Source organism: Lycium barbarum, chromosome 3 (genome assembly GCF_019175385.1).
Source record: "Lycium barbarum isolate Lr01 chromosome 3, ASM1917538v2, whole genome shotgun sequence".
In the NCBI taxonomy this organism is placed as follows: domain Eukaryota; kingdom Viridiplantae; phylum Streptophyta; class Magnoliopsida; order Solanales; family Solanaceae; genus Lycium; species Lycium barbarum.
In genome coordinates this window covers 108,024,482-108,039,464 of record NC_083339.1, presented here as the reverse complement: position 1 = coordinate 108,039,464, position 14,983 = coordinate 108,024,482, and the positions used below count along the sequence as shown (strand labels likewise).

General features: G+C 33.6%; 1 protein-coding gene across 1 annotated transcript; it reads right to left on the bottom strand.

Moving 5' to 3' along the window:
* Positions 1 to 8,409: 8,409 nt before the first annotated feature.
* On the bottom strand, positions 8,410 to 13,370 carry LOC132631759 (protein PPLZ12). The gene is made up of 5 exons (XM_060347455.1): positions 13,043 to 13,370; positions 11,992 to 12,112; positions 11,790 to 11,881; positions 10,358 to 10,454; positions 8,410 to 9,131 (listed from the first exon to the last, which is right to left on the bottom strand). The coding sequence occupies exons 1-5, from the start codon at positions 13,235 to 13,237 to the stop codon at positions 8,764 to 8,766; spliced, it is 873 nt and encodes a 290-aa protein (XP_060203438.1). The 5' UTR covers positions 13,238 to 13,370; the 3' UTR covers positions 8,410 to 8,763.
* Between the last annotated feature and the right edge of the window lie 1,613 nt (positions 13,371 to 14,983).

Sequence of the window (14,983 nt, the reverse complement as noted above, 5' to 3'; positions counted from 1 at the left end):
ATTTTAATAAAATATTTGAATTGAGATTGCAAGATTTGAATTTGACTTGCGTAGCAGTTAAAATTAATGGTTAAAAATATGGAGTTGCTATAAATAAGGAGCAAAAGACTATAAAAGGATCCGAACCATTTGCTCCATAGACATGTGTTGTAGATTATTTATTTTTCAAATAAAGAATTCTTATTTCAGCTACAAAATATTATTATAATGGTTAATATGTTTAGCTGCTATAAATAAGAAGTAAAAGACTATAAAAGGAGCCGAACCATGATTTATGCTCTAATTATTTATTTTCCAAATAAAGAATTCTTATTTCAACTAAAAAATATTTTACAATTATTAAGAAATTTAGTTGCTATAATAACTAAGGAGCAAATGGTTATAAAAGGAGCCGAATGTAAGCAAAAGACCTTAATTTTTTATTAGTGTTTTTTCACTCAATTTCTCACTTCACAAGGTTTTGTATATAGTTCTTTTGACATTTTCTTTCGGTCTTTTCGTCAATCACAATTAAGATTCTTTATGAGAAAAAATTATTTTATTCATAGAATATGAGTGCTTTTTTTTTCCCAGGTGTTATTGAAGGGGAAAGCGTCTTCAGCTTTAATCCTTAGTGGACACCATATGCTAAAAGCTCTCAATTATTCAACGGTTAGTTTCACGCCTTAAAGGTCTCTCGAATTTGCTTATGAAATGGCATTTTAAAATTACTACTCCCTTCATGATATTGAAGGTAAATTGTTGGGTAAATTATTGTTTGAATTTATGTATGGCGTATGCTATTATTATCTTTCTCAATTATTTTAAGGTGAAGTTATATTAATCTAATGAGTAGTAATTGAATTATTCTTTATCTTTGAATTTGAGTAGTAGCACGTATTTTATGTTGATGGTCATATTATCGATATTTATAATTTTCTAAAATAAGATATTGCGATGGGTGAGTGGAGTGGATGGTGGGGGTTGGGTGGGTGAGGGTGGTTGTGGTTATTAAATTTGAAAAGTCTTCTTTTCAATCTCTCTATATGTAAGGTCACCATTTAGACTTTATTCCTATTTTTTTAAAATTGTGCAGATATAACCTGTATAGATTATCCTTTCAGGTATCATTAGATATTAGACCATCGTCTAATATTCGCATAACTTGCAAAAATTTACACTATGATCTAACATTTTCTCATACAATTTTTAATTTACTCAAAATAGATCTTAGGATCCTATGTTTTCAAAATTTACATTTAAATTTTAATTAACTATTATCACTCATATGTATGTGTCTGCTTAAATAATGTTTATGAATACGTGATTATAGTTTTTGTATGTTTATATATTTATCTTATATAATATTTTTTATCGTATAGGTTTTCTACAATGAATAAGGAAATTACAGGTTATGCACATCAAAAATCTCCGAATAAGTATCAAGGTATATCTTTATGCTTGAAATTATTATTATTGTTATTGTTGTTATTTTTTTTTTATTATTATTATTTTGCTTTTTGTTTGCAACTAACATTACATCTATCTTTTGTTACAGATGTAACTACGGAATATGAAGTTTCCGTAGATATGATACATACAAATATCTCACAAATGCGAAATGAATATTTGAAAAATAAAGAAGCACAATGGAGAATCGAAATATATAAAGGAGTTTTACCAAATTGTCAAGGTATATTTTCATGCTTGATTTAACTCTATTTTTTTTTTAAATTTAACATTATACATATATCTTTTGTCACAGATGTAACTAAGGAGTCTGAAGTTTCCATAGATATGATGTATACAAATATAATGCGAAATGGATATTTGAAAAATGAACAAGTATGGCGGATAACCGAAATATATAAAGGAGTTTTATCAGATCATTCGTGGAAGGAATGATTGAATATATTATGAATGTACAAGAATTTCGTTCGGCATTATTCACTATTTTAGGAGCACTGAGCAAATAAAAGCTTATTTTGTGTTATGTTATTTTGTTTGCTTTTATTTTTCTCTTTGGAATACTAACTTATCTGTTATGATTACATGTATCTCTTTTCCTTTTTAATATAATATAGATATATACATATATAGATTAGCATTTAATAAATAATAAAGTTGTATCCATTGTTTTGGTACATGCAACCAATTTAAATAATAAGAAAAAAGGAAGCTTAGAAACAATTGAAGTATACACGTTCTTGAATTTTGAATGCTTAGGTTTATTTTTGAAATGGGGAACAAACAAAAATTGTTGGATGAGGTTTTGATATATTTATTTTCTTTAGAATATTATGATCTATTAACGTCTCAAAAAAAGAAATCAGTTGTCAAATAGATTAAAGGAATTCCAGCATTATGTATAACTTAGCGTAGCTGTTAAGGTAGGCTCTGATGGTAAAAGTTTATCCACACTTGGTGTTTACACTAAATCGTAGTACTAATTTACTTTGGTTAAGTTATAAATTAAAGAGAAAATGTGTAATCAATTAATATTTGGTGATAAGAATGTATATATAGACACATGTCAAGTATTTATTAGCAGTGCAGGTAAATTTTACCATTTGCTTTTTTATAACTTTTACACAATTAAGTTTTTTTAATATCGACCGCGCATTGCGTGAATACGTATACTAGTGGGTCAAATAACTTAAAAATGGGTTAAGGTATCTTATGTCTAAAAATGGATTCTAAAAGAATGGGTTGTGAACATCCTTTAGAGATGTAAACACTATCTATTTGTTTTACTTTGTTGAAAACATGGACGTATACGAAGGCATGTTTTCTAATTTTTGCATGTTCGTTTGGCCAAATTTTTTAGAAAATAAGTTTCTCAAAAATGAGAAAGATGACTTTCCTAATCAAAGTAGGAAAAACAAGTTCACAATTGACATTTCACCAACTACCCTGCCACCAAACCCCAACAACTCCCACAACCTCTCTCACCCACCCCAACCCCCTGGGCCCCAACACCCTACCACCCCCTCCAAAAAAATATTTTTTAAAAAAAATTGGAAAGTTTTTTTTTTTTTTTTTTGGTTTTCTCTGACTCCCCATCCACCCTCCTCCCCTACCCCCTCCAAGAAAATTATTTTTTTTCAAAAAAGTTTTGAATTCTTTTTTGACCCCCCACAACCCCCTCCAGAATTTTCTACTTCATATTTAATTTTACCTGTATAAAAAAATTATAAAAATTAAAAGTTTGCATGGTTAAATTTGGTTTGGGGTGAGTGGTGGGTGGTTGTGAGGGATAGTGGATGGCGGTGAGGGATAATGGGTGGGGGTGGGGTGGATAAGAAAAAAATTCTCATTTTTATAAAAGTTAAATAAAATATATGGAATAGAAAATTCAGGAGGGGGTAGGTAGGTGGGAGGGTTCAATAGAGCAGCGGTGCGGGGTGGGTGGTGGTCTGGGGTAGGGGTGGGTGAAGATCAAGTAGTTGGAGGGTGGAGGTTAGGTGGGGGTGAAGGGTGGGTGCTTGGGGTGGGTGTAGGGGTGGGATTTGGTTGGGGGTGGAGGGTGCGTGAGTGCTTGGGGTGGTTGGTGGATGGTGGGGGTGGGGGGTTGGTGTGGTATGGGGTGGTGGGGTTGGTGGGGCATTGATGGTATTTTTCTGAAAAATATTTTCTACAAACCAACCGAACATGAGAAAATAAGTAAGAACTTCACTTATTTTTCCACCACCCAACCGAACATGAGAAAATAAGTAAAAATTCACTTATTTTCCAAGAAAACATTTTCCTCCGTACCGAACACACCTATAGTTTGATGATCTTCTTATCAAACAAAAATTCAAAAATTACATTAGTGAGTTATTCCTACTACTTGAATGACCATTCGAGGAAACACAATTGAGCTAATCTACACAATCATAGCATTTGTGTAAGTATTCTTTACATTTAGATATTCTATGTTAAGTATTGATGTTTGTTACTTTCAAGAACAATTAATATTAAGGCTAAAATGGGAAAAATTGTTTGATTTTGGGTGTGTTCGGTATGGAGGAAAACATTTTTTGGAAAATGTTTTTCAATTTTCCCATGTTCGTTTGGTCAAAATTTTTGAAAAACGTTTTCTTTAGGAAAACAAGTTCCTCAAAATGGGGAAAATGACTTCCCTATTAAAAGTAGGGAAAATAAGTCTATAAGCGCATTCCACCAACCACTCCCACCACCCCACCCCACCTCCACGCCTACCCCACCCACCCACTCCTGCCCCTCCCCCTGGCAAAAAAATTTAATTTTGTTTTGAAAAAAAAGTTTTGAATTTTTATTTTTTGCACCACCCCACCCCACTCCCGCCCCCACCCCCACCCCTGCCGCCAGCCCACCCCACCCACCCTGCCCCCTACTCCACCCCCACCAAAAAAATAATTTTGTGTTGAAAAACAAGTTTTGAATTATTTTTTTTTTGTTTTTTGCACCACTCCTGCTCCCCCAACCCGCAAGCCCCCCTCCCCCCCCCCCCCCCCCCCCCCCCCCCAAAAAAAATTGTTTTGGAAAAAAAGTTTTGAATTTTTTTTTTGTTTTTTGCACCACCCTGCCCCCACCCCACCCCCCTCCCAAAAAAAAAATTAATTTTATTTTGAAAAGAAAGTTTTGATTTTTTTTTTGTTTTTTGCACCACCCCACCTACCCACGCCCACCCCCTCCCAAAACAAATTAATTTTGTTTTGAAAAAAAAGTTTTGAATTTTTTTTTTTGGTTTTTTGCACCCCCCCCCCCCCCCCCCACCAAAAAAAATAATTTTGTTTTGGAAAAAAAGTTTTGAATTTTTTTTTTGTTGGTTTTTTGCCCCACTCCCATCCCCCCATTCCCGACACCCCACCACCCCCTCCAAAAAAGTTGAGGGTGGGGGTGGGTGGTTGTAGGGGTTGGTGTGGTACGGGTACACATCGCGGGGGGGGGGGGGGGGGTAGAGGGGATGTGGTGGTTTAGAAAACTCAGAAAAAAATTAAATACTTCAAAAAAAAAATCAGGGTGGGGGTTGGGGTTGTGGTGGAATTGTGGGGCTTGGGTGGGTATTTTCCTGAAAATGTTTTCTACCAACCAAACGAATATGAGAAAATAAGTAAGAAATTCACTTATTTTCCGCTACCCAAACGAACATGAGAAAATAAGTAGAAATTCACTTATTTTCCAAGAACACATTATCCAGGAAAACATTTTCCTTCATACCGAACACACCCTTTATCTTGAATTTCTAATATGATACTATTTTGATCAGTTATTTCTAGTAAACATAATAACCACTAAAATGGACCGGATGAGTAGTTCCTTGTCAGAAATTACTACCATATATAAGAGACAATCAAGTGCTTTTGTAGTCCTCACAAAAATTTTCAATAAAATGTCAAACTTTTCAATTAATTACTTCTAGGTCCTGATCTTATTTTTTAAAGTTCAATTTATTTTTTGTATTTGTGGTCGACTTTTCAAAAGTTGTCAAACCTCCTACCGTATTTTTCCTTTTCTTATTTGCTATCAGGTGTCCGTTATCCACATTGGTGTCCGATTAATTTGGATCCGTGTCGCGTAGCGCCCATGCCGGAGAAGCGTTCCCTACTAAGAATTTTTTCAAATTCAGGCTTGAACCTAAGACCCCTGGTTACTTTCCTCTATTGAGCTTATCTATTAACCTATAAAACAGTCATTTCTTCGCTAGATTCTTGCTTCTTGTTGCTCTCTTGTTTTCTCCTTTTTCATTTGTTGCTTATTATAGATTTTTACATGTAGATATTTCTTTTACTTTATATTTGTATTATGAAATTTGAGGATTTCTTGAAAATTCTTTTATTTACATGTAGACATTTCGTTTACTTTATATTTATACTTTAATGAGCTCATATGTGTTTAAAAAGATACTACTAAATAATTTTAAGATATATTAAAAATTATTAAATGATGTCATATAGTGTTGAAAATGAAGATAGTATTATCAGTCTAGATTGAGTTATCTTTAAAAGTCTCTTGTTTGGTTAACTATAATTCATCTTTTAAACACAAAATAAGTTTGAAGCAGGGGGAAGTTAGAGTGTCGGCTACGAGTTTGATTGAATTCGGAAGTTAAAATAATAAAAGAGTGAAATGAAAATTTTGCTTTTAGATATTGAAAATATACTTATTTGAAATTTAATTATTACTAAAATAAATTATATTTCTTTAATTAAAATATCTACTTTTATATCTTGAGGGCCTCATGGAACTAGTATCCAAATAGGAGGCAAAATGGACTCACGGTTTAGGCCCAATTGTTAGCTTGTCACCATTTTCAATGCCCGGGCCTCATGGAACTAGTATCCAAAGGGAAATCTACATGGCTTGACAAACACTAGTAGTTAATTATATTTAGTAGCTATAGTTTGATTTAATTACTTCCCATAGCTAACATTTGTATGTTAATGACAATTATTAACTACAAGGTAAAATACAATGAAAAGAGGAATGTATCCCCAATTCAGCCATTCTCTCACATCTGGTCTCTCTCTCTCCTCCATTTCTATCACTTTTGTCTCTCATCTAAATCTTCTCTTCCTTTCAGTGAAGATTTGTTTTGTTTCTTTCAGTGAATGGTTTAAATCTTAATTTGTTTTGTTTCTTCCTTTCTTATTTTCTCTTTTATTTTAGCTTATTGTACAACTCAGATCTGAGTAAAAATGTGGCAGTGTTGTTGTTGTTGGCTATGATTGGTGTTGTTGTTGTGGTTCGCTGGAGAAGTAAGCTCCGGCAATGGTTGTTGTTGTTGCTGTTATTGGCTGTGGTTGGTGTTGTTGTTGTGGTTCGCCGAAAAAGTAAGCTCCGGCAATGGCTGTTGTTGTTGCTATCGGCAGTGAAGAGGAGAAGAAGTGGTAACAGTGTTGTTGTGGCGGATGGGGGCGAGAGTTGTTGGTGGTGGTGATGGGAGTGACAGTTTCTGTTACTCGTTGTATTCATGAATACAGCGAGGTCGTTTATGAATACAGAGAGCCATTTTAAATATTAAATACAATGATTTTTGAGCTAGCCATGTAAATATTGAATATAACCGATTTTTGAGCTGAATACATTCGACTTGTATACAATGAGGAGAATTTGACTACATTTTTTACTCATGAATTTTATTTCTTATATTCAGTTTTTGAGTGTATTCGTTAATTTTTAGTGCAAAATTCAGTGTTTGGGGGTGTATGTTGAAAGATATTTTTTCGTATACAACCAATTTTAAATATAATAAAGTGAATACAGGGTAAAAGTAGCTACAAATGAATACAGTTGATTTGAATACATTTGCTTAAATACAACTTAGTTGAATACATCTAACTTGAATACTTCGAAATCTGACTTGAATACAACGAAATTTAACTTGAATACACCAAAATCTGACACAGCCGAATTTTGAATACAATCCGAATGTTGAATACAATCTACTGTAGCGCGCAAATACAATCTACTGTAGTGTGCATCTACTGTAGCTACGAAATGTAATTAGCTAAAGTGTAGCTATACCTAAAAAAATAACCCCAAAATGTAGTCATTTATGTAAGTTTCCCGTATCCAAATAGGAGGCAAAATGGACTCACGGTTTAGGCCCAATTGTTAGCTTGTCACCATTCTCAATTTTCATCCAGTTCTTAAAGTACGATAGGCTCTGAATTAAAAGTTGCTTGGTTTCTACAAGCTAGGTCCAACATAGAGGGATGGTTGCATTTCAAATTTCTTTCAAAAGTAATATGGATGATTTTTCAAATATAGGTAATACCGTAATAACGTCTTGATGTACAAGCTAATAGTTCACGGTGAAGGTATTGAGATCAAAATTACCAAGAATGCTCTATGCTTAAAGCAAGGACAAAGTTGCCAACCTATTGAGCATTGACTAGCAATACTTAGTGCTGTCAAAAGAATTTTAATTGATAAGTCAAATTTAACCGCACTCATTATTAGGTACTTTTTCATCCACCTAATTTTAGTTTTAATTTGTTTGAAGTTTCAAAATTTGACCAAACTAACCATATAGTCTATTTGACCAAACTTTCAAATCTATGTATTTTAAAGATTGAGAATAACAGTTCGTGTTTAACTTATTAATTTGAAAAACATTTTTGTTATACTAGAGCAGTAATTTGTGATGGGTTCAGAAAAAATCTTAAAGTTTAAACCTTTCCATTGTCATCCCCACCCCTAAGGATCTCTAGAAAATATGAAGAACAAGCTGAAAATGACAAAAACATGACGGCCAAACTTTTCGTCAATTTTAGGGGCTAGCATTCCTTCGCCAAGGAATTAATTACCAACCTGTTAATATTACAAAAACTTGAGTGACGTTACCCATGCTGTGACCTTTTCCAGAAACAAATGGTTAAACAGAGCTGATAGTAAGATAAATCTTAACAGTTCTTGCTATATTTTAGCTAATAAATGCGTTACACTAGCTTGAACATGAGATGAACCCGAAACAAATATAGATTCTCATATGCAGTCCATACACAGATGACAAGGTCAATATACCTATCAACATATTTTTAGATCTCCATCCACTTAACAGATGTAATCACTAGTCGCTATAGCACCTGAAAGTGCATATACAGATTTTCTGGTACTCCTCGCTTTTCTATTTAAAACTTTGTTATTTTATTTTGCTATACAGCATAAACAATGTTGCCAATGCTCATGGCTAAAGAGAAAACAAAAGCAATCCAAGCCAAAACTATCAAACTCAGATTGTTCTTATCGTGTAACCTTCTGTCCAGACATAGGTAGGGAGATGCTTCTCACAGTATATTTTGCGGACCAGCACACCTATTCAGTGACCTGTGCACTAGCTGCCTCCATCAGGCCGTTGCGTATCTGGTCACCAATGTCACGAACATGGCCAGGACCATGTGGTATGAAAACGGTAGTGTTCTTTGAAGAGTTTCCAAGGTCTTTGATGGTGTCAAAATACTGGGTGATCATTATAAGATCCATCACTTCTTTAGCGGAGGCCCCTTCTACTTTATGCGAGAAGTTCAAGATGTTCTCTCTCAAACCATCAGTAATTGCCTGCCTCTGCCTGGCAACCCCAACCCCACCTAAATACTTGGCTTCAGCCTCAGCTTCTGCTTTCTTAACTTGGAGAATCTTATCTGCTTCTCCTTTGTATACACTAGCAAGCTGCATCCTTTGAGCTACAATACAGAATAAGATTAAGAGTATATAGTTAAGAAAACTCTTAATCCACGTATCAGATAACAATCTATAATCTATTACAACAACCTGGGAAAAAAATATTTTTTATGGCAATAATGAACATTTGAATCTTTTGAGGACATATAGTCCTCCTCTATTTCAATCATATAGTACTTCCAGGTAGGTAGTGGAACGTAGTCCCGTGTATCCATTCCGTATAGTAGGCGCTGTATTATCTTTGTAGTTCCTTGACCTTTAACTTCCTGTTACTTTCTGATGTCTCTTGTGCTCCGATTATTGTATTAGTTTGCTACATTTACTGTTACTTATTTTCATACTGCTTATTTATAGTATTTTGCCATGGTTCCTTTACTTTCATCAATTCTTGGCTGACTTTTTGCCCTGCTTTCTCTTGAGCCGAGGGTCTTTCGCACTTGTGGAACTACAGTGGGTATGTTGTTGTTGTAGTAGTACTTCCAGAAACAAAGGGACAGTTAGGTAACATTTGTCCCTCCACACACCAGATGCATCCTCAATCGACTAACCTGAACTTCTATCCTTAGTACTAGTTGTTCTGTAGTAAAGTTGTGATCATGATGTTCTGAGCTTGTGTAGTGAGGTAGGAGGTTGAAATAGATGTAGTAGTTTGCTGCAGAACTGGGGGCTGTCCAGTTCTGTTTTTCCTGTGCTGTAATGTTCACTTGGTAATAAAATCAACTTATTTACCTAAAAAAAAAAAAGAAGTTTCTAAGTGCCGGCATGTGCATTGGAATTTACCAAGGATTACAACAGATCAGTACCACCAATGCTCTATTTGTACACAAAGGTAGAAACTTGAGTATTATCAACACTCTATTTTGTAAACTAATTCAGAGGTCAACAAGCAGAAATTGAAGTACCATTAACGCTATTTGCATACTAATTCCCCTTCAAATTTTAAACCATGCATTCTTTGAACACAAATTTTATTCATATGCAGAACTATGCTAATTCAGAAGTAGAAACTAAAAATTCTGCAGAACTATGCTAATTCAGAAGTAGAAACTAAGTATCATCAACACTCTTTGTACACTAATTCAGAAGTAGGAAGAGTACAAACATAAATACCATCAGCACTTTATTTGTATATTAATACAGAAAGAAGAAACTAATCCCCTTCAGATCTTAAAACATGCATTTTTTAACAAGAAACGTTATTCATCTGCAAAACTAGAGCGTGTCTTACCTGCATTTATCTCGTTCATTGCTCTTCTCACAGAAGCATCAGGAATAATGTCAACCATCAGTATGTGCTCGATATTATATCCATACGCACCCATCACCTGACATATAAACTAAATAAGAGACTCCAAGAAACAAAAAATTCCTATTGGACTGGGGAAAGTTTCAAACCCTTGTAGACTCTGAAAAAATGGTCCCTAAAGCTTTCTTAGAGAACAACTTCATGATCTAAACTCTCTCTGTTCCCAGTTTCTCCTTTTCGATAAGTCAGATTGAGATTGTATTTTTTCCTTTTGGCTGTGCTTCTTCTTCCCTTTCTTGGGGTGGGTTTTTTGTGTGTGTGTGTGAGGGGGCGGCAGCAAACAGCTTACAGTGAGTTCTACATCAAATTCTACTTGACCAGTAAAAATAACAAAATTTATTCTAGACCAAGGTCGAGAATTTTCACTGGCATACTAATGAAAAGAGAAGAAAGAACTAGAACACACGCCAGACCAAAGCTTTTAAGTTTTGCATTAACATTCCTTTTTTTTTGGAGTAAGCTAACAGAGTAATCCTTTTTTTCTTCCCTTTTGTGGAATATTTTTCCTTTTTGCAGGGCAGGGGAGGGGGTGGAAGGACACTGTGTTGTTGGTTCTGCCTCATTTCTACAATTCTACTTGATTAATAAAATTAAGAAGAGAAATACAATATATTCTCTTAGAGACATATTAAGAGGTAGTATAATATATTAAAGACTGCAGACCAAGACCGAGCGTTTTCCCCTAACATACTGAAAGGAAGATCAGCAGAAAAGCCTAATTTCCTTCAATTAGTTGAAGATGACTACTTGAACATAAAATTTCCACTTTCAAGATTCTGAGAGTATCTTCTCAGAAAAGGTTAATTGATAATTGCCAATCAATACATGCTACTAGATAATAGGAGGAATGCACTGTGAGAAAAAAGAAAAAGATATTAAGACGAACTGCAAAAAATGAGGGAAGAAAACATCTTGAGTAAGAAGCAAGTGTTAAAACAATCCCAAGCAGAGAGGCAATCTAATTATGATCCAAATTCCCTGCCTTCCACATAAAATTGATCAAAAGTTGCAGTTTGCATGATAAAATCTCAACTAAGAAACAAACAAGTGGCAGAAGACCCAAAATTTTTGGGGAGCTGAAGTCATCCAAATGATTTTATGCCATTTAAGACCTGCATTTCAAAGCAAAGTCCAGGCTCCAACAGTTTGAAACAAAATAAGATTTGTTTGAGTTTCATAGAGAGAGAACATATGAACAAACAAACTAACTAGTTTTTTTTTTTTTTTTTCCTTTGCTTTCTTTACCCCTCACCATCCTACTAAATCCCCTCTTTCCTATGGATCAGGTTCTGTTCCAAATCTAAAAATGGTAAGATTGATTTCGTTTCCCGCCCGCACAAAAACACAAATTTACCTTCTCAAGTTCCTCCAAGACAGCCTTAGCAACTTCATCCTTTTGCTCAAAAAGCTCGTCCAAATTCATTTTGGGGACATGGGCTCGAACAACTAGAAGGATCGAGAAGATTGAATGAGATGAGCATTGTACAAGTGGCACAAATATAAAAGATAGAAAGAATATACTCAACAAAAGTAAAACCACAAAAAAACCAAATTACCATCAAATACATAAGCCTGAATCTGCTCCGTTGGATTTTGCAACTCATAGAAAGCATCATCAGCATTTTGTCTGATCACTCGATATTGGATCGAGCACAGCAATTGAACAAAGACATTGTCCTGAACAAATTGCATATTAATTAACTTTCTCCAGGTAAAGCAACATATTGGTCCATTTCCAACTAGAGATTCTAAAATCAAACCACCCCTGTCCTATACAGCTATTGAATTCCCAAAAAGATACCAGTAGCTTTACGGCAAAGTATATTGGATCAAAGGACCTCACAATCAAAAGCATTTGAATATCATTCATCATATCATAGAGAACTACCATTAGCCTAGTGTCAATTTACTGCAGTTCCTATTCGTCCAGACGAATAAGAAAAAGAAAAAAAAATGCTCAGCATGAATTACTCTGAAAGGAACTGCACAATATCTGAACGACTTACAAACAGCGAAACTATTCATACATTGGAAACATTTACTGCAGATCATAGGGGTAGGTAAAGTTCCCTAAAAATCAGCAACTTCATCAATTCAAGAGTGTATTAATCCAATCTCCAACTTAACAGAACCAAGCGTGCTTGAAATTCCAACAGTTTAAAGTTCATTTATTTTAACAGAACTGAACTTGCTACATGATATCAGCTTGAATATACTTTCACCGACCAATAGCAAGTTAAGAACATCTAAGCTTTTTCCCTCTTTCTCACAACCCAATATTTCTTAGATTTATCCACTCATTTGATACCATCCTAATATGAATTGAGTGGATAAAACCAATTTGTTAATAAAAAATAACCGATCGATCATTCAATTTTGTTTTGTCTATTTGGGAAATGGTAATAGCTGTCGTATATTATAAATATGTGGTTTACCTTTCATAACTAATACAAACATTTGACACAAAAATTGCATCACAGGAATGAATCGTGAAACATCTACTCACTACAATTGTAACTAGCAAAGTAAAATCTAAATTAACCGACAGATCGTTCAGCTTTTGCATATACAAATTAGAATTGTAAAAAAATAGGAAGATTAGTAAACCTTGGTTTTGGTCTCAATTTTGACATCGAGAGAATTGATCCTTGTGGAGAGAATTCCAGAGAGGCATTCACCAGCCAAGGGATTCCAAAAATTGAGTCCTGGTTCTGCTAACCTATAAAAACGTCCCCATTTTTCCACCACACCGACGCTCGCCTGTTCTATGCATCCACAGAATACGCAGTTAACATTCCCCATCCCTTTTCTCAGCTAGCGAATTACGGGTTTGATGTTGGTGGTGAATTTAGGGAGAGCGCGTTTTTGTATTGCCAAACTTACACGCGACGACCGCCATAAATTTGACACTAACGTGGTTACAAACTTGTTCGCAACAAATATCTTTTTCTTTTTTGACCAAATAAATCCACACTTCTTCTTAAACTACACGGGTGCGCCCAACACTTTAGATTATAATGCATTTATGTGTACGTAATTATTTTTTTATTAGTGATAATATATATATATATATAAAGTATATATTATGTTCAAAACACGATTAATATAACATTGTAGTTTGTGCTCCGTATTTAAAATTTTATTATATTAATGTTTGCTATGAACACAAAATTGGCAAATTTATTAATATTTTTTAAAAGAGAAGACTTGTTTAAAAGGAAACTATTTTCTTTTCTTTGAGATAAAACAATAGCAATATTTAAGCATCAGTTGATACTTTTAATTTTAATTCGATTAATTTAAAGGTGTAAAATACTTATTATTTTTTTATCAAATTTTGATTTGGACGATTCTAATTCAAATTATTAAATTAATTTTACATGTTTAAAACGAAACAAAGTAGAAATTAATTTTTTTATTTAAACGAAGAAATACTATTTTTAAATTTTTAGTAAATATTTTCGGTTTAGCTCATTTTACTTGTCATGTTGTCTTTTGCATGAACGTCGATTAGAATTATAATTTGACTATTATATACATGTAATATATATACATATACTATGTTCAAAACATGATTACTATAACATTGTAGTTTGTGTTCTGTATCTAAAACTTTATTATATTAGTGTTTGCTACGAATATAAAGTCTGCACTTTTTTTTTAACATTATATTTTTTTTAATATGGGGATCACTTTTTTTTCCCCATGAGTTTGGAGATGGTGAGTTTCATTTTTTTTATTGCTCGGTGTTATTTAGTATGGGGCCCACCCCTCCTTTTTTTTTTGAAGGGACAACGGACGACGAAGCATGGGTCTAACCCATGCTTTATATAGTTTTTTTTATTGCTTGGTGTTGTTTAGTATGGGGCCAACCCTTTTGGACATTATTAGTTTGCACTATTTATATATATATATATACACACACACTATGTTCAAAACACGATTAATATAACATTATGGTTCGTGCTCCGTATCTAAAACTTTATTATATTAGTGTTTGCTATGAATACAAAGTTGCACTTTTTTTGACATTGTTTTTTTTTTTAATATGGGATTCACTTTTTTTTTTATATTGCTTGATTTTGTCAATATGGGATACTATGTTCAAAATACGATTAATATAACATTGTAGTTTGTGTTCCGTATCTAAAACTTTATTATATTAGTGTTTGCTACAAATACAAAGTCTACACTCTTTTTTTTTGACATTATTTGTTTTTTTTAATATGAGATTCACTTTTTTTTTTTTATATTGCTTGATTTTGTTAATATGAAGTCCACCTTTTTTTTTCCCCGTGAGTTTGGAGATGGTGGGTTCCACTTTATTTACATCTTTTTTTTTTTAAAAAAAATATTGGTTGGTGTTTTTTTTATTTTTTAATATTGGTTGGTGTTTAATATGGGGACCACACTTTTTTTTAAATGCTTAATTGGTTGGTGTTTTTTTAAATTTTTTAATATTGGTTGGTGTTTAATATGAGGACCACACGTTTTTTTTTAAAGTATTTTAAGTATGTTGCTGTACAATATTTCATTTGCTCCCACTAA